Genomic DNA, 19657 nt, shown 5'->3' with positions numbered 1-19657 from the left:
GACTGAAGTAGGCTAAACAACAAACGCTATATGAATAGACCAATGACAGCATGTCTAAAACCCATTTTCAAAGACTGTATACAAACATTTTAAAATGTACTTATTTATTACAATACAACTGCTGGAGTAGACTGATTTCAAAAGGACCTACCAAAATTAGGCTGCAAAAACGAAAACGAAGTGCGTCTCTGAGTCGATGTGTGAGAATAGGGATCATTATTCTCACATTATCTTTATAAATAATTGTATTTACAGATGTTTACCATTTATCTAATTCTTGTGCAATCATAGAGGATAGCCCTCGTTTTCAGTAGGCCTATAATCTCGAGATTATTCTATATGATGTTGGCGAGCTGCTTGGCCTACGATTGCCAAAAATCTTAAAACACCTGCGATTTTTACCAGCTTTTAACCGAAACCAACGAATATAGAATGCTGAAAGAGTATAGACTTTGCCGAAACCTTGCCATTCTCTATTTATTTAGCAAATAAAACCAATTTGCGAGAGGGAAGATAGGTCTGCTGCTGTTTTTTCTTTATTCTGCCAAAGTTGAAGACGTTACAAAGTCATGGCCTATTCAAATATTCAAATAATATCATCCTTTTGCACTCATATCAATTAAGTTATTTTGGATTTAGATGGTCTGGTCTGTCTGCCCTGCTCAATATGGCAACTTCCTTTACCCAAGTACAGAAATAACCATGCGCAAAGATGTGTTTTCAATCTACTGTATTTAAACTCCGTTGATAACATTGGTTGAACTACGTCTTCACTCATATGACGTAGCCGCGCCGTCAGTTCATGACGCTGCGTCTCTTTGTTGGCTCAGCAGCAGCGACGCTTGTGTTGTTATTTTCTCTGCATCTGAAAATCTGAAGTACTGGCTACTCAGCGAAACACTTTTCCTGTTTTGTTTTATTTCGTTACTTCACTGTATCGGGCTTTAATCTACCACAACTAACAACAATAACTCGGCTTGTCATAATCCGAAGTTAACCTAGTAATGGACTCGGACGAGGGTTATAACTATGAATATGACGACGACGAGGAATGTAGCGAGGATAGCGTTGAAGAGGAGACTGAAGACGACAACCTGGAACTTGGGGATGTGGAGCTGGTCGATCCAGTGGTGGCCGGTGGTGAGCGAGATGAATGTGGAGAAACTGGGGGAAGCGGCCTCGGGCCTGGTCAAGATGAGGAGGACTACCGATTCGAAGTGCTCACTGCCGAACAGATTCTCCAACATATGGTGGAGTGTATCAGGGAGGTCAACGAGGTCATACAGGTAAGTGGGTAAGGGATACTGAAGCGTCTTTAATGACAAGTGATGCAAAAAGTTATCAAACCATGTATTTGAAATGAATTGCAACCTGATTTTTGCCTCTGGTGGCTAAGTGAGGAATTTGTAAAATGGGGTCAGCGCTATCCATGTTCACTTAAAGCTAGCATGAAAAAAACTTAGCTAGCTGATCAATAAAGCGCAAGTTATCTTGCTTCAAACAGTCTTATAGGTACACATTTCAAACATGTCATCGAACCAGCTGGCAAGATTGATATCGTTTGCTCGCAATGTTGTCGTGATGCATCAGCTGTGCGCATAATTAGGCCATGGATAGCTACCTGCCAAACTTCAAAGTGCTAGCAAGCTATCTAACAAGTTAGCCTATCAAAATAGAGCAACAGCGGGACGCACACATAACCTAACGTAACAGCAATTGAATGTAGCGATAACTTGTTATCTAAGTAATTTGCTTGGCAACCCTGTAGAATAGCTTGCTTATTATGTGCAAGTTAAAATTTCAAATCAAATTGGCAAGCCGTTTATAGTAGTGGTGGACATGGACAATAATGAATTCATGGCAGCGAGATGCCTCCTTTATTCGTAGGCTATGCAGAAGTAAATTAATTGTTGCCACGATTAACCTTTTTTTTCCATCTATGCCTTTACTGGTGTTTTTATCATCAAATACCATAGTGGTGTGTACGACGTGATGGTGAGCTAAGTGATAGATAACCTAGCTGACTGCCCTGTCTTCTCAACAACATGGCGGAACTAAAATCTCATCATGGCTGTTTGCGCTATTTGTTAGCGGACGAATACTTTAAATTCTGTGGTTTACATAAGACTTGTTTATGTCAGAGATGTCTTTTGATACACCTCATCAACATAGAACAACATTACTGTCGGCAGTGTTAACTCCAGCTAGCCAGCTAATACTCAAGCTAGATAGCTAGCCTGCCTTGCTATCTAGAATATTTGGTAGTGATCAATTTTAGCAGCCTTAATGACCCAGTGACCTGATACGGATGGTGTCAACCTTGTTAAAATGTGTGCTCCAGTGAACTTATCATACCGCTGTTGTCTACTGATGTATTTTAGACACACTGACACTGACATTTAAGCCGTGACTACTCGGCTAGATGGCTTTTCTAACAGATAATACCAAATAAGGCATTATGCATGAGATATTTTGGGTTGTTCACCACAGAGCTAGGAGCTGACTAAATTCGAAACCGTAGTAAATTGCACACCCCTACTCTGTCTGGGTCAGTACTGGCCATTCTCTCTTATGAGGAAATGACTCATTAAGCCCAGTGGCTTGGCAGGCAAGCCTGTACTTTGAATCTTCTCGACGGTGCTGGTTAACGAAGCTTAGCAAAGAAAAGAGGGATACGTGGTAAGAAGAATAGACTAGGTAGTGTCAACGTTTAGACATAGGCCAGAGATAGATGTTAGTTGCCTTTAGTTAATTTGCAGCTCCTCTGCCGTTTTAGTTTTAGCCTTTCCTATTCTCCTCCATTATATAAGCCCTCACCCCCTCAATAGTTTAAATGCACTCCTACAGGGCTCAAAATTAGCACCAGCCACCAGCCAAATGCTGGTAAATGTTGAAGTTGGCTGGGAGATTTCAGACAGAAAATGCATATTTCCTATTGAATGGCTGGTGGATTTCACCAGTTCATCTGTCTCTGGCTGGTAGATATTCACATTTCAAAAAGTTAATTTTGACCCCTGCACTCCTACACCACCACCACCCTTACTAAAAAAATCCAGATTCTGTTCAACCAAATAATTGCCTATCTTGCGTAGTTCTGCATGCTGGGTCTCTTAGCAGGCAACACAAGAGATATTCTCCACACAAACCCTAATCGGTGATGCCCTGGGATCATTTCCATTATTTTCTCAATGTAGGTCGGACATATAATCCTGGTCTATGAATTTGTACATGACTCATAACTGCAACAATGCCAGGAAGGAGGAGTTTCAAACATTAGCTTTATCACTGCCGTAGAAACCAAATTGCAACAAGCCAAGATCAACACCAAAGGCTGCTGCAGTAGGCCTGCTTCAAAAATGGCAAGTGTGCCTGTGTAAGAGATCACAGCCTCCTCTGCCATCCATTGTCAGTGCTGTGTGGGTGTCTAGTTGCAGCCTCATGCTCTGCCTGTCGAGCCAGGTGGAAGCAGCTGTTGCAGAGCTGTCTTGAGATATCCCGGCAGTCAGCATGTGTGCTGGCTTCCTATCCCTTGTGGCGTGCACTGCTCCTCTGAACAGGCCAAACCCAGGCACCACCACACCAGCACCCTCTCTCACACAGCTCCCACCTCCATTTGTAATCAAGCTGGCGGACTTATCCGAAAACAAAAAATGCTTTGACAGAAAAGCTTTGATTTTAGACACACTAACTCAGACCGCAAACAGTGTCTGGCATGACAATGATACTGTCTTAATACATACAAGGTCTGTCTCTGTTCAGCAGTCTTATCTGTGGGGGCTTAGAGAGGCAACCAAAGTACTTCTGGTAATTGACAGTCCCTGGAGACCTCACTGAAGCGTGTTGTTTGGGAAGGTCACATTGCATTGCAGAGTGGATTAGTTTAACCTGCCTTTTTAAAAATAATGATAATTCAAGACAATAAACAATAAAATACATTTGTAAAAGCCAAGTCCCATTGCCTCAGCAGAAAGATATGGGAATGACTAATCTTTTATGATTACTGCAACTGTATTGAGGAGTCATTGGGCAGATCATTAGGCTAGTTGTTTGCTCAAAATATATTAATGTAGCTGACTGTGTGAGTCACTCTGCATTTACTCTAATTTGGATAGCTTAGCAAGCAGAGTCTATCGATTTGTGTACAGGAGGAAGAAAAACCGGTTCAAATCAACAGCACAACAAATATTTGCATCCCATATGTTTATGGATTGCTATTCTTTGCTCTTCTTTGTAACTGCATGTCAGCTTCTGTTCATTGTTAGCCTAATTCTTCGTTGTGGAATCGCTGTAGCGTATTTGCCTATGAAATGGTTGGCGCCGCTTCGATTCTCGAACTTTGCAAGTGCATAATGTTTTGGTTGAAGGCGTCTCCTGAATCCCACTCCCTTTACTTTACTTGCAATCTTTGCTGTCATGATCATCACATCACTTGTCAATTTGTTCTCAGACTTGGTTAGGCTTACACATTCATTAACAGGCAAAAGGAGGACTAATTGCCTTTGCTCAGGCCTGTTCGGTCCTGATACTACACTGGTTTTCACCACATTTCACTCTCAGTCCGTGAAGCTGATCTGACAAGGGATGGAATGAACGATGCCCTATCTATCCACCAATAGCCGGACAATACAACTCATTTAACATTGTCCTGGTGGCAAGGGGTCATATCAAGCCCGGCCAGGCTAAGGTATATAATGACACGTTTCTTCTCCAGTGCTCACGTGTCCTCGAGTGTCTTCTCCGTGCGGCTTGCGTCCACAATTACGGAGAAGAGTGACCTCATTTCATCAGGCTTTGTGTGGCCAGCGAGCCACAAGAAAGCCTGTGTCTCTCCATGGCTTCCCGTACTGTGTGCTCAAGACGAGAACAGAACTGTCCCTGCCACTGCCGTTCCACAGACCTCGCAAAAGAAGGCTCAAGGCTGCCTTCCTGCTTTGTGTTTCGTCTGCGCGGGTATTAGTGTGAAACAAAGATGATATTTGCCTGTGAGTGTGTGTGTGCGCGCACACGCACATGCACACGTGTGTTTCTTCAGCCGTCTTTCTCATAAATCCATTCCCTTTGGTGGAGTAGTAGAATGTCCGATGAATGTTGTGTTGTACAGTAAGGGTTCCAGGATAACTCTCATAGTTAGCCAAGATAACTTGTTACCACTGCATGATTGGTCATGTAGTACTCTCATCCCAGCTTAAAGCCCAAGATGGCCTTTCCACATACAATGACCCATGAAGATAAACATTCCACTGCTTTTATGCCTGTTGTTGTCTGCTTTTAGTTAAAGAATTGCACAAAGTTCCCTACAAGTCCTCTAAGTGCCCAACACCCATCAAGAAAACCTGAAATGTTTTGATCATTATGTGAGGCTTTTGGGGTGTGGATTGGGGGATTGTGGGGAGTGATTTGAAATAGTTAACAACATTCTGTTATTTTTCTCTCCCACAGAATCCAGCAACAATAACTAGGATACTTCTCAGTCACTTCAACTGGGACAAAGAGAAGCTGATGGAAAGGCAAGTGTTTTTTTTTTTTTTGTGTGTGTGTTGAACAAGGATTGCATCAGAAACCCACAGCATCTGCCAGCTCCAAGACCCTTGAGTCGAGCTGTTTTCTCTCCTTTGTCCTATCTACAGGTACTTTGATGGTAACCTGGACAAGCTGTTCTCCGAGTGCCATGTGATCAACCCCAGTAAGAAGTCCCGGGCGCGTCTGGTGAACACGCGCTCTTCCGCACAGGACATGCCATGCCAGATCTGCTATCTCAACTACCCCAACTCGGTCAGTAGTCCCCGGTTACACGCTGGCTCTCAGTGCTGCCCTCCCTGAGCTCCTTTCACAGTGTTGTCCTCTTTTTCTTTTGTTTCTCTCTCTCAGCCTCTCTTTCTCTGTCTCTTTCTCTCTCTCTCTTTCTCTCTCTCTCTGGTGCTGTCTCTCTCTTTCTTGCTCTCTTATTTCCAGTCTTCTGGAGCAGAGGAAATGAAAGAGGAAATTTCTTCTTTCCTCTTATCATCCTAGCCCCCTCCCCCCTGCGCCCTGCCTCTTTCTTTCACTCACTCTCTCTGGTGCTATGTGGCTATGCTGCCGTTCCCTGACGAGAGATCGCAGATCCGGCTGACCCTCAGCTTGTCCTCTGGCGCCCTTTACTCTCGCTCGCGTAATCCCTGCAGTCAGATGGATCCTGTTTGGATGCGGCCGGCCAGGCTCCACTACCCATCCACTGTGTTTAGCCTGATGGCAGAGATTGTGTCTGCACGGTCACACTCTGCTTGTTTATAGCCTGCCAGCCTCTGGTACTGGTGAATGGTGGGTCACAAGAAAGCAAGGCGGAAGCGCTGTATTTCAGCATTGTGTGTGCGCCTGTGTGCATGTGTGAGTGTATGTGTACACCTAAGAGCGGTTGTGTGTGCACCTGCATGGATGCACCTGAGAGTAGATGTGTGTTTAGAATTTGTGTGTGCATTTGCAGTCAAAAGCAGATGTGTGCTCTGTGAGTATTCTGTCACCATCTTTAAAAATGGCGTCTGTCAAGTGGCACCTAATTGACTTGTTTGTGGAAATGTGGCTGGAAGTGAGCGCGTCGTACGCCATTTTTGAAGATGGCGGCAGTCAATTAAGGAGACTGGTATTTTACTTTTTGCCTGAATTAGCTAGCCTAGCATCGTCCATTGAAATGAATTAAGGCGGTAGACCTACTTCCTCACTCTTCCCACATCTATATAATGCCTCCATGGTTTCAACATGGACATTGTGTTTACATGTCTGAGTGTGGGTGTGGTGGGTTGGTGTGTGTATGGGGGGGTTAAGCTGCTAGCTCCCCTCAGCCTTACCCATCAGAGGGGATTTCTAATGAGCTGCTTTCTCTGCTAATCTCTTAGGATTACTACATTTGTATACAAAGTAGTTGGGGGGCCTAGCCCAGCTGAGTTGCAAGGTTTTCCTTGAGACTTCTATTATACGCGTATTCACACTGGCATCCTTGTTGAGATGACCATTTTGAGTTTTGGTGCAGCTTGATACTATGTTATTATGATTGCATGTTTTCCTCTGGTTAGTTTCCTCGTCATTGGGTGTGGTTTCTGAAAGTGAGTCTGTATGTGTCAGACTTGCGGTGAGTTATTTGTATCAGACTTGACTACTGGGACATGAATGGGGTGGAGAGGACGCACTGATTGGTCAGAGTTGAAAAGAGTGTTTTTGTGCTGAATCCCAAACACTCGAATAGTACTAGAATATTGTTTCTTCTTAGAGCGTACTCGCACTATTCCATCAGTACCATGCCCGAGTACGGTTGACCCCCAAAATGTCCGGTTTGTTTGACCAGGTTGATCGCTCCATACTGAACGGGTCTGCTGGAGTAGGTGGACTCGGGTACTGTACGGTCGGGCTTATGATTGTGCCTATGCAAAGAATCTAGAGCACAGCACAGTTGCTGGGTACAGTTTGATAGTATGCAGTGTGATTGCAGACCATTAATGGGAGAGAACCGTACTTGGGCTCAGTACACATGAACTGTGCCTGGTGTGAATACGCCCTGAGAGAGGAAGTGGCCTATAGACTATATAGTCCGTGTTAATGACTGACGGTTAGTGATCAGATGGGGGTGAAAGTCAGTGAGTGAAGGGCTTTGGGCTACAAGCGTTTGCTCTGCATGGCCATGTCGTTTTTGTGGAAGTGCAAGTCGTGCCTGCGTATGAGGTGTGCGTGCATATGTTGATGTATACATTTGTTTTCCCATAAGCACGGTCTGTAGATTAACCAGATCAAGTCTCAGAGAGGGAAGCCCTTGGGCTTGGGCTTGTTAACTGGGACATGTTATTCCCACCCCACAGTGTGTGTCTGTAAGCATGACTTGCAAGTTTCCTGCTCGTAAGCAGCAGTTGAGCCAAGAAAAAAGAAGGCTGTATGGAATAGCAAACAGGTTCAATCAATGCCTGACATACTTAAAGACACAGTCCACTATGTGGTTTTATGGGGTGTCTCGAGAAAATGATAGATGTGACTGAAGTTGTGTCTTGGAAATTGAAAGAGAGCATGGCACAAGTGAGTAATTGTAAACACTGGTGTCCGTTAGTGAGATCAGAGGAGTAATACACACAAGGAGGTTGTAGGCTATACACTAATCCAGCGCGAACTTTATGGGCGCTGCCATCTTGAATATCGCCATTACTGCGTGCCTGCGAGTGTGACGAGTGACACTTGCCTGTGCTTTTCAATGAAAGCATCCTGTCAGAGAATGTCTAACAAGAGGTCCCGCTCATGAATAAAAATGTCAGGTGAAAGGGAACATTGGATCAATGATGTCAGACTGTACCAAAACTTACCAATGAAGGTAATTTATTAACACCATAAAGTATTAAGACGTGTATTAATGACAGCTAACCTCTGCAACAGCCGCCTATGGAACCAACGGGCTAATTTCTTAGCAGCCAGGCACGCAGTAATGGCGGCTTTGTGTTACTTCCGTGTTTCGCTGGATTAGTGTATAAGTTAGTGACTTTGATAGCTAAGAGGCGTTGTTGGCCTTGACTCACAGCAAAGTCCCTAAAATCTCATTTAGGCCTAGTTGTTGTGGAACATTTGTGTACGTACTTGGTGAGGCCTTCTAGTTTTTCTTAAGACCTTTGTCATTCATGGAGTCAATACTTAGAAATGAAAGTGCAAGTATTTTTTTGCTTTTCCTGTCGGGGTGTGTGTTTGAGTGTACACATCTTTTGTAGTAAAGAATGCATGGAAGGAGAGGAAAGGCATGTCATCGGCTGTTACAGTACAGGCCTTGCAACTCCAACTTACCTTTAACTTAAAGCAGCATTAAAGCACTTCCTCTATAGCACGCACACTATTGGTTTATCCAGCAAATAACAATGTCCACAGACAAGGTAGAGTATATTGCATGATTTTATGAAAGTATGATGTATTGCGACATTGAAGCAAGTCAAATTTGTAGTTTCTTATGTCTCATTCCATCGAACTACAGATCCGCTACACGATCTGTTAAACTTACATAGTGTGGTTATAGCCGATAGAGGGCCGCGAAGCAAATGCTGAAGTGCCATTCACCCTGTAACGAGTTGATGAACCACTGAAATGATTTTGGAAATATTATTTTAAGGTACAAAAACTCTTTAGTGTTGCTTTAAAGACAGCCCCTTTGGATTATGTGTGCAATTGACTTCACTTACATGTGGTTGTTGTGTATTCATACATGTTCGCCATTCTCTTCATTATTTTTGCCGTGTTACCTGAGCCTAACTCTCTCTCCCCACGGTGAGTGTAGCTTGTTAGAAGACGTTTCCATTCTCCAATCTTCCTCAATCTACGCATACAGAGCAGTAAGCGGGGTTTCCATCCAACGTTTTAATGTGCATTTTACCTATTCGAATGAGAAATCCTGACACTTGAAATGTGCATTCAATCTTCCAAAGGACATACACATTGATTTGCTTCAGTGGGGTGGATTAACTCTCGATTCACACAAGATATAACACGATTGAATTGATAAGCAATCTATGTGTATAGATTTGCATTTCTATATGCATGTTAACTGTAAACGTCTTGATCCCACCACTGATCAGAACTCGATCTTCTATAGATTAGGTGAATAATGACTCATTCCAAACCATTGTTCAAGCCCAAGAGCTGAATGCGAACTCTGCAGTTTCATGGCCCTATCGTACACTTAGCGCAAAGTGCGATGCAAGGCTTTTTCATATCTTACTTACATATCTCACTTTAATTCAATCTTTAAAGGTGTGGTCTGTACTAAATGTATTTAAGCTTTTCGCCACTGACCATGCGTTTCAGCTCGCCTAGATAGGGCCCTCTGAGTGCAGACTCTTAACTGAATGGCACTCTACAGTAGGTGACCTTGTGGCACAATTAGCTGAATTTGACAAAAATATATGGGATTACAATCTTGTACTGTAGAGCCTACCTTTGTATAGCCTACCTTTGAATGTGAAGGTTGCATATATTATGTTTTCCATATGTTGGCATTTTAAAGTGAATATAATTGTGGTAGTGTTAATTGGGCACATCGAGAGTGTCAGGAATGTCACTGTTCAATGTCTATCTCCGTTCCCCTCCTCACTTCTAAAAGGCCCTTCATCGTCTGCAGCTGCCGCTGACACTCCTGGTCACTCTCTGAGAGTCAACCCATTTGTACCTAGACGTTTCATCACGCAGCCTACTTTACCAAGTCAAAACATACACATACACACACACACACCGCACACACACACATCTACACACTATGCCCTTCAGCACCAGAGTACCACGCATGTTTTAGAAAACCAGGTCACACACTAAACCAGGCGCCCCATTCAGCTGGGTCATATCCAACCATATCTGTTGCAGCTGATAAAACTTCCTGTTTCAAATGAATAAAACTCAGGTTAGCATGCTGGGATTCGGTTAAATATTTGAATGACTGTTGGTTCCTGCCTCTCCAGACAAAAAGAGGAAGTAGGCCTACATTTAGCTACTGTAGTAGGTTTTTTTTCTTCTTCTTCCTTAGAACACTAATAGTTAATGAACAACTTTGAGGTCTAGTCGTGAGAATCTTGCATCTATCTAGTATGTTTAGGAGCTAGTTTCGAAAGCGAAGTCAAATCAGTGTTTTGGTTTGCAGGTGCATAGCAATGAACAGCAACTCTGGCCCTGCTTTGATGTAGATGTTTGTCATGGCCAAATCTACTCTAGATGCATTTGCTGCTGCTGCTGCTGCTACTACTGAAGCAGAAATGACCCTGATCATAGCATATCGGGTGATATTAAGCCAACACATTCAGAATATGGAGTGTTTCTGAAAGCAGCTTGAACAGGCAATATGTGAATGAAACCTATGGCGTATTATTCTGGTGCCACCCTGCAAATGTGAGTCTCTGCCTGCCTGTGTCTTACTCACCTTCATATGGATACAGCTCTTGTCGTGCATACATTAGGAACAGACGCTGTGGCACGCAGGCGCCTGTGTTAATGTTTTAATGTGTCTGTTAAAAAGCAAACGGAGATAAACAGTGGTGACTGGGACACATCTGTGGCTCGTCAGGTCTGTGTTTGCCATCAGCGGGCATGGAGGATAAGGCAGAGAGGCAAGCCATGGGCTGTATTGATTGGTGCGGGAGAGACAGAACAAAGCACCCTTTATTTTCTGTACTAAATATATACAGACTTGGCTTAGAATGTCGCTTTCTCACTCTCTGCCTCTCTCTCTCTTGGTCTCTCCTGTTCTCTCACACTCTCTGATTTTTCATTTGTTGTGAATGTTTGTAATTCATTTATCTAGACCTTGATGTTGTGTATTAATTAAAACGTGATCGTGAAAGTCTTGCTTAATTGGAGAGCAGCAACAGAATCCCCTCTGAAAAAAAGCCACCAGAATCAACATTGTCCTGTAATAGCCCATTTTCCTTTTTTAACGTATTTGTCAGTCTTTGCCATTTGACCATGTGGCCGAAACCTTGAAGTGACGTCCAAATGACTGTCAGCTAGATTGGTGACATCAATAATGACTCTCTCTTTGTCCCTCTCTCTCTCTTTGTCTCTCTCTCTCTCACAGTACTTCACAGGCCTGGAGTGCGGTCACAAATTCTGTATGCAGTGTTGGGGCGACTACTTAACCACCAAAATCATAGAGGAGGGAATGGGACAGGTACTGGATATTGCTTTTCCTTTTCAATGCAACTACCCGGAATTTCCCGTATATAAGCCGCATTGTGTATACGCCGCAGGACAGTGTTTTATCCAAGTTAAAAGAAACAAAATCATATTGATACCATATTGATTAACCCCTGTTTATTAACCTCATAGCTGAAGAAATTTGGCAAAATCAACGTATAAACCGCGGCTAATAGTCGGGAAATTATGGTAAACACTGTATGATGTCACTTGTACCTCAGGTCAACAGTCTTCTCTGTTTTCATTCGTCAGTTCTTCCTGAAGCAGCTCTCTTGTCACAGCCAGTTTGACCATTAGTATGTTTGCATACCAACATGTCATCTGTGTATGTGAGGCTACATTCACCTTCTCCCTCTTATCGGCCTGAGATACCTCGTCCTCAACACAGTGCTGTATTGTCCTTGTTCACTGATGCTTACACCTTCCTCACCGAAACATATTTATTGACTCTGAGCCTCTCTGGGTCTCTATTCAGCTCTATAAACACTTTAACGGTAGATATGGTAGCCCTGGATACGGCAGGTCTCAAGTCATCCATATCTGGGCTTTGGTTCAAAACCGGTCTCAGTTCAGCCGTTTAGAGTTTATGGGTAAAAACAGTAAGTCACAGGTTTCCATTCAGCTGCACAAACGCTGTAGTAACTGGGTGTTTGGTTGCGGCAATCAGATTTCAGTAGTCTCCCTGGGACTCATACAGTATTAGCACTGTGCTGAGAGCAGCGTTGGGAAGTGTCTCCGCTCTTAATTCAGCCGTATGATCACTTGGCTGGAGCAGCGTGAGCAGCCCCGGGGTGGGGTAGTCTCCGGTCTCACTTCAGTCATATTGTACAGTGGGATATGAGCGCAGCTTTGTACTGGGCAGCCACAGTCAGTATATGAGTCAGTTAGTGAATGTATGTGTGTGTGTGTGTGTGTGTGTATGTGTGTGTGTTTTTGTGAGTGAGTGTGATGGATGAAACATTCTACTCTTAAGTCAGCAGACCAGCGTGTTTGTGTGTGGACAGAGGAAGTGGATGACTAATGTAGGGTGCTGGGCAACAGGGTTTTTCTCCAGCTGGGCTGCACACCAACTGGGTCTCGTGTGTAGAGCAGACAGAGGACAGGAGGGGTGTTTTTAGCGTGCCTATGCCTGCAGCAGTGATGTATGGAGCTATGGATTCCCTTTTCTTTAGCTGTGTCCTCTCTCTCTCTTCTCTCTCTCTCATATACCAGCTCCACATTAAAAACTGGCTCTCGTTATGCCATTGTAGGGTTTATGTTTCCACAATTAAGTCACTACTTATACCCCTCTTTTCAAATGGACAGGACTGAACATGTGTCTCACAGCTCTCTCTCTCTTTCTCCTTTCTCTCTCTCCTTTCTCTCTCTCTCGCTCTCCCCTCCCCCTTCTCTCTTTCTCTTTCTTTCCCTCTTAGACTATTTCCTGTCCAGCACATAGCTGCGATATCCTTGTGGATGACAACACCGTCATGTAAGTAGACCTACATTGTTTCCTCAGACGTGTGTGTGGTGTGTGTGTGGTGTGTGTGTGGTGTGTGTGTGGTGTGTGTGTGGTGTCTGTGGTGTGTGTGTGTGTAACTTGAACCACCATGCTTCCTCGGGTGTCTTTTTAGAGCCCCACTGTGCCAGGCTGCAGTGACACAACTGGCAGTAATGTAAGACAACACGTGTGTGTGTGTGTGTGTGTGTGTGTGTGTGTGTGTGTGTGTGTGTGTGTGTGTGTGTGTGGAGGGGCTGGGCTCCAGGGTGTGTGTGTCTATGACAGCAGGTAGATGTTTCCTTACTCACCAGATGGTGTCTGCCAGAAAAGGAAAAGCCATCTAAAGGTGTGACCGGTGCCTTAGGTGTCTTGGTTGAGCTATCGACCGATCTCCCCAGCACTCTAGGCACAACTTGTTGTGATCCACGCCTGTAGAGATGGAGAAAGGAGAGGGGAGGGAGGGAGAGGAAGTCATCATGGACCAATTATCACCAAAGAAGTCACTGGGACTTATGAATCACCTCAGGTTCAGGTGGACAAACTCCCCACAAGCTGACTAGCGTGGGACTTTGTGAATTGCTTTTAGTCAAAACAGACGCCCCAAAGTAAGGACCGACATTGTAGTTTGTCCTTAATTAGCCAGTGAGGAGTTGCTTTTAGCCTCGCAATGTTTGGGTTGTAGTACGAACTGGGGGAGGCCGGAGGAGACTTTGGCGAGTGTGTCAGTGTGGGGTAGATTTTACTGTGCAGGTAAATTTGATCTTGCCAGATGGCGTCTGACGTAAGAGGAGAAGCCGCCTAAAGGTTAGACTGGCGGGTCTGCAGGCTTGCTGCTGTGACTGTTTTCCGGTGGACTCAGTCCAGCCTCAGTCTCAAAGGAGCGCACTGGGAGGCTTTCATGCAAGTAGCCCATTCTTACAAATAAATACATCTGAGGAGATGTTACCTTTGCGCTGCAGTTTGCCAATGGGTGGACAGAGTTTTGGCACGTGTAACCAGTCTGAAGAACCACTGTCTCACACTAGACCTGAGGCTGTAGCATTGGCCGTGGACTGTGGCTGTGCTAGCAAGGCGGCTAAAAGCCATGAGTGCTAGTAGCATCTGATCCTGGTCTTTGCTCTCCTCCTCCTCATAGCCCTGTGGTGCCTTAAAGACTTAAAAGTAATTGTCTTAACCTACATCCTGACCACACTGGGCAGCAGAGGATGTGTCATGCCTCTGTGTGTGTGTGTGTGTGTGTGTGTTTGAGTGTGTGTGTGTGTGTTTGAGTGTTTGAGGCTAAGCCAGGACCTCAGAGTTGTGTTAGTAGCGCAACATAGAGACCCAGATTGCAGATTAACCTGGAACTGATTGTAGTGTCACACTACCTGGGAAAGCGCAACACCCTGAAATTGACCTCCAGCTTGGATTGTCTGTAGACATAATGGGTTGATTGTCCGACTCCAGTCCAGTCTCAGTACACAAGTGTTTTGAGGTTTTAAGCGTTGGACTGGATCTTGTGTGACTCACTAGATCATCATCCATTGGCGTGTGATGACGCTCAGTGACAATCTCACTGCTCCTCGGAAATGAATGCCGTCTCAACTCCCACGACAGGAAGAGCCTTGACAAGTTTGAGCAGGAAGGTGAGGAAGACTAGCCTGGAGACCAATGACTCTCTGACTTTGCCATTGGATCTAGGCCAGACTCTCTGCAAACGTGTATTTCCTGGTTGGTGAACTCTTGTCTGAAGTTTGAAATTGTTGGAGCAATCACTAACGTTTGGTAATGACGTATGTTAACCATGGGTGACGCAACAGTAACAATAAATGTAATTCAATCTCTCAGGAATACTTAGGCTGGGTGAACCCTGCCTGAACTTCCAGCGAATTTGGATTTTGCCTGGCAAAAACCTGCACACCTATTTCCTCTGTTCCCTGCCAGAACCTTTGGCTCCAATCAGAAACTAGCTTATCCAAAAGACGCACCGGATCGTTGGTCTGATTGGTTGAAGGACTATCCAAGCGTACAGAGTCATTTGAGTGATGCCCATTGATCACATAAACAAAGCGCATCCTCCTCATACTAACGTTCAATCTTAAAAGATTGAGCTTAGTATGGTGATGATAGCCAGACTAAGGAACGCCCTCTGTTCGCTGGTTGGATGGAGGTGCTCTTGCCAAAGTAAACAAAGGCGGATCAATCTATTCCAGACAGAGTGCTGTAGGGAAAAGAGATTGAGCGGAGTCAGGCTAGATAGAGCAAGACGCTCACAGCCACATCTTCTTGCTCTTTTCGCAGAGGACTGCCCAGTCATGTAAGTTAAAGCAGAACCACTGCTCTTAAGACACCGTATAGTGACCATAGTGTCCACTGTTTTGTTTCCAACAGTGCTCCTAGCTGATGGCAGGTGCTCATTGTTGTTTAGAGCTGGTAGATGGAACTGGCTCAGCTCTCAGGTCTTGTGCCTGTGATATGTGCCATGTGCCATGTCGGCGTTTGTTCAGCCCACGGCAACAGGAACCACCAGGCGTGCATGCAGATGTGAGATGCCAGGCCTGTGCCCGTGGTGTGTCCATGTTTGGTGGAGCTCTGTCTGAGCTCTTAGATCGGTGCCCGTCATGTGCCATGTTGGTAAAGCTCTGTCGTTAGCTCTCCCTTGGCATGGGGCTGTTGGCAGAGTCAGGCTTTGAGCTGGCTAAGTCTGGTCAGAGCACAGCTACTACAGTAACCAGACGTATGCAGTTCTCAGATTTCTGCAAATATGTGCCACGTTGGAATGGGTGTTATTGCATCATTGTCTTTACAGGGAATGGCTACGATTGGCTAAGCCCTAAGACTTTTTAGTGGTAGTGTTTTTCAGTTTAACACATACATCTTTTTTTTATGCTTCAGCCTTGCGCACGGTACCCTTCCTTTCACCCTGTTATTGCAGCAGCCTAGCAAAGCTGTGCTCCGAGAGAGGCTCTGAGAGATATCATATCAACATGTCATTTGTTCTGTGTTGGGAATCTGGTTGCCACTGCTGCAGTTACTAAGGCTACTAAGCCTACAACCTGCTCCGGCTCCGAGACTCATGTCTGTCCACTGTAGCAGAAAGTGTGTGTGTGGCTGTGTGTGTGTGTGTGTGTGTGGCTGTGTGTGTGTATATGTATGTATGTATGTATGTATATATATGTGTGGGTGGGTGGGTGGTCGCTCATCACCTCAGTAGTGACGACTTCTCTCTGTGTGCTTGTTCCCCTGCAGGAGGCTGATCACAGACTCAAAAGTGAAGTTGAAGTACCAGCATTTAATTACTAATAGCTTTGTAGAGGTAAGATTGCACTCTTTCTCTTTATTTAGCCAATAGACGTAAATGTCATATTTACAAAATAGAAGAAGATTGCAAAGTCGTATATTAAGATTTTAAATGAGATTCCACTCGTATCCTTGAGCTTTTTATTGCTCACTTATACATGTACAGTACAGACTCAGAGGATCGGCCAGCTAAAGCAATATATTCTCTGATGCAATCACACTGTTCATAATGGTCATAATATTTCCATAGATGGAAAATTCAAAGTAGAAGAACCAGAAAGTTTTGTTCGGCTGGCTTTCATTAAGTCTGAATCATGTAGCAAACTGTTTATAGGAGAGTTGCATCATTGTAGACATCTTTGCTGATCAAACTAACCCAATATCACAACTACATCAGCACCAGAGTAGAGATAGATAGACAGACAGACAGATACTTTATTGATCCCCCAAGGGGAAATTCAAGATGGGGATTCTGTCTGAAAGGGAGGTTTGACAGCTTTGCTGATGTCTTGCCCTCTCCCCCCTCACTCCCACACAGTGCAATCGACTGTTAAAGTGGTGCCCTGCGCCCGACTGCCACCACGTGGTCAAAGTCCAGTACCCTGACGCCAAGCCTGTCAGGTGCAAGTGTGGCCGACAGTTCTGGTAAGTGTCCACACACACACACACACACACACACACACACCCTTCTCAGCCTATAGCGTGGGTGTTCCTGATGACACTGCGTCTGCCACTGCCCTGAGTCCCCTTGGCACCTGGGCTTGAGATGCCGCTGGAGGGTGGGGAGGGGTGGCGTGGGGATTGGCTCTGTTGCCAGGGCAGGCACTGTTGCTCGGTAACCACTCCCAAGACAGTGGCCATTTTAAACCCCTCGACATCCTCTCGCTCTTGCTCTCTGGCTTTCTCGCCCGCTCTCTGTCTTCCTCTCTTTCTCTTTCCTCGACTCTCTCTCTCCCTCCCTCCCTCGCTCCTCAGTGTCTTACTCTCACTCTTCTGCATCTGCACTAGTGCGCTCTCTCTCTCTCTCTCTCTCTCTCTCTCTCTCTCTCTCTCTCTCCCTCTCTCTCTCCCCCCCCTCCTCCTCCTCCTCCATCTCTCCCTCTTTCTACCCCCATGACTGTGAGTCACTCCCTAATCCGTCCAACTGGAGCGCAGAGGAGCGGCTAAAGCGCTTACCTGTGCGAAGGCCTCCAGTCAGACGCCCAGATTACTGCCCCCACCTCACCTGTCTGCCCTGCAAGGCTCACTGGACAGCCCTCAGTCACCTGGGAGGGGATGGGATGTGGGGGGAGGACATGGCCATTTGTGTGACTTCATGTGGCTGTGGAGCCCACAAACACATAAACATACTGTAGAACATACACACACACACACGCTGTTTGTAGCTATGACTGTGTTGAGCCTGCGGGGCATGTCGGAGGACTCAACGGCTCCGAGGCGGAACCTGGGCTTGACAATCGACAATTATTGGCAGCCTCTCAGTCAACACCTAGACGTTTGAGCACACACATGTCATGCCCCACACAGACACATCTCTTGTTGACGTACCCGGCGGAAGATCCCAGAGCCGTTGCCTGCCCTGAGCATTTACTCACCTGTGTGTGTGTTCGTTGGTGTGTTTTTCATGATTCAGTTTGATGTTTTGTTGTTGTTCTTCTTCTGTGTCTCCTCCTCTGTCTCAGCTTCAACTGTGGAGAGAACTGGCATGACCCCGTCAAGTGTAAGGTATGTTAAAGAACAGCCCTGTCGGAACCCCTCGGGCTGGTTCAAACCGCCACTCGCCAATCATGAATTGTGTCTCTTGTCCCCCCCCGGGGCTGTTCTATCTATCTATCTATAAGTGCGCCTGTCAAGAAATGAGTAAGTGGTGTGTTTATGTGCTGCCGTGTGTTTGGGTAGAAGGGAATCCTAGCTATTGGCCCGTGGAGAATGAGGGGAACGTTCACTCAGCAGTTCTGTTCAGCTGTACTGACAAATATCCATGCTTCTGAAAATAGAAATAGAAAACCTGTTTTTTGTTTTGTTTGTTTGTTTGTTTGATTTCTGGAGATGCATTTTCCAAAATGCTGGCTTTGATTGGCTAAAGCTGACAAACTTCTAAGTAACAGGTTTCTCGTTTTACTTGTTATGGCAATGAAAGCACAGTTGAACAGATTGCTAGTTTCCTCTCGACCTGAACGAGAACCCTCTGCCAAATTCTGCTATATGTGACAACTGAGTTGAGTCAGAAGTATGTCTTAGAGCGGGATGCGATGATGGTGTCTGCCCATTCTGCATGAAGTGTGTTCTTCAGTACTGTCTGTGAGTGAGCAAAGACAAAGGGTGCGCGCGTAAACGGACACTTTTGGCACTTTTGAAACCGTTCGTAAATTGTGTCACACTCTCAGAGTGGACCCTGTCCCTTCAGCAGAAGTGTCCAGAGTGTGACATCAGTCTAACCGAAAACTATAGAATAATGTGTTTTGAAGAAATGGAACAGATACAGACTGATTTAGAAATGACAGACCATGAATTAGTTATTAGTCAAAATTGTTGTCATCATTCGTAGTTAATCGTAGTTATTTATCCTCACTGTCATGTTCCTTTATGAAACATGAATCCCTATTTGAACCCACAAGTCTATGTCAGTATCTATGTTGTTCTTATCTGACGTAGGAACACACGTCTTTTTGCCTTTTGGAAGGCACTGTTCAATATTCAGTGCCAGAGTGAATTTACGAACGCACCCTAAGCAAAGATAAAAGGGCACATCACCACCTCAGTGTTAATACTAGTTGTCATGGCAACCCCTCTCTTCTATCTTAGTGGCTGAGGAAATGGATCAAAAAGTGTGACGACGACAGCGAAACATCAAACTGGATTGCTGCAAATACCAAGGTCAGTAGTGTGTGTGTGTGTGTGTGTGTGTGTGTGTGTTTTGTGTTTCATCTCCCAGCCCTCCTCTTATTGCCTCCTTTCATGCATGGAGCGACTAGGCCTTGTGGGTAATGCAGTCTCTTGTGTGTGTGCTGTGTGTTGCCGCAGGAATGTCCCAAGTGTCACGTCACCATAGAGAAGGACGGCGGCTGCAACCACATGGTTTGCCGGAACCAGAACTGCAAAGCTGAGTTCTGCTGGGTCTGCCTCGGGCCCTGGGAGCCCCATGGCTCTGCATGGTAAGACCATTAAGCGTGTGTGACGTGAGTGTGTGTGTGTGTGAGAGAGAGGGGGGGAGGGGGAGTGTGTTCT

General features: G+C 45.2%; 1 protein-coding gene across 2 annotated transcripts in view; it reads left to right on the top strand.

The window, feature by feature from the left end:
• Positions 1-794: 794 nt before the first annotated feature.
• Positions 795-19657, top strand: part of arih1 (ariadne ubiquitin-conjugating enzyme E2 binding protein homolog 1 (Drosophila)) — a 24558-nt gene continuing 5695 nt past the window's right edge. For both annotated transcript variants that reach the window (XM_062546696.1, XM_062546695.1), the window contains exons 1-10: positions 795-1286; positions 5440-5507; positions 5628-5772; positions 11552-11644; positions 13086-13141; positions 16379-16445; positions 16968-17074; positions 18112-18154; positions 19235-19306; positions 19454-19584. In XM_062546696.1, coding sequence (XP_062402680.1) covers positions 1005-1286; positions 5440-5507; positions 5628-5772; positions 11552-11644; positions 13086-13141; positions 16379-16445; positions 16968-17074; positions 18112-18154; positions 19235-19306; positions 19454-19584 — 1064 coding nt within the window. In that variant the 5' untranslated portion in view covers positions 795-1004. The remainder of the gene's footprint in view (positions 1287-5439; positions 5508-5627; positions 5773-11551; positions 11645-13085; positions 13142-16378; positions 16446-16967; positions 17075-18111; positions 18155-19234; positions 19307-19453; positions 19585-19657) is intronic.

The sequence above is a fragment of the Sardina pilchardus genome, chromosome 10 (assembly GCF_963854185.1).
Source record: "Sardina pilchardus chromosome 10, fSarPil1.1, whole genome shotgun sequence".
Classification (NCBI taxonomy): Eukaryota; Metazoa; Chordata; class Actinopteri; order Clupeiformes; family Clupeidae; genus Sardina; species Sardina pilchardus.
Note: the sequence above shows the minus strand (reverse complement) of the source record. Positions and strands in the feature narration are given on the sequence as shown.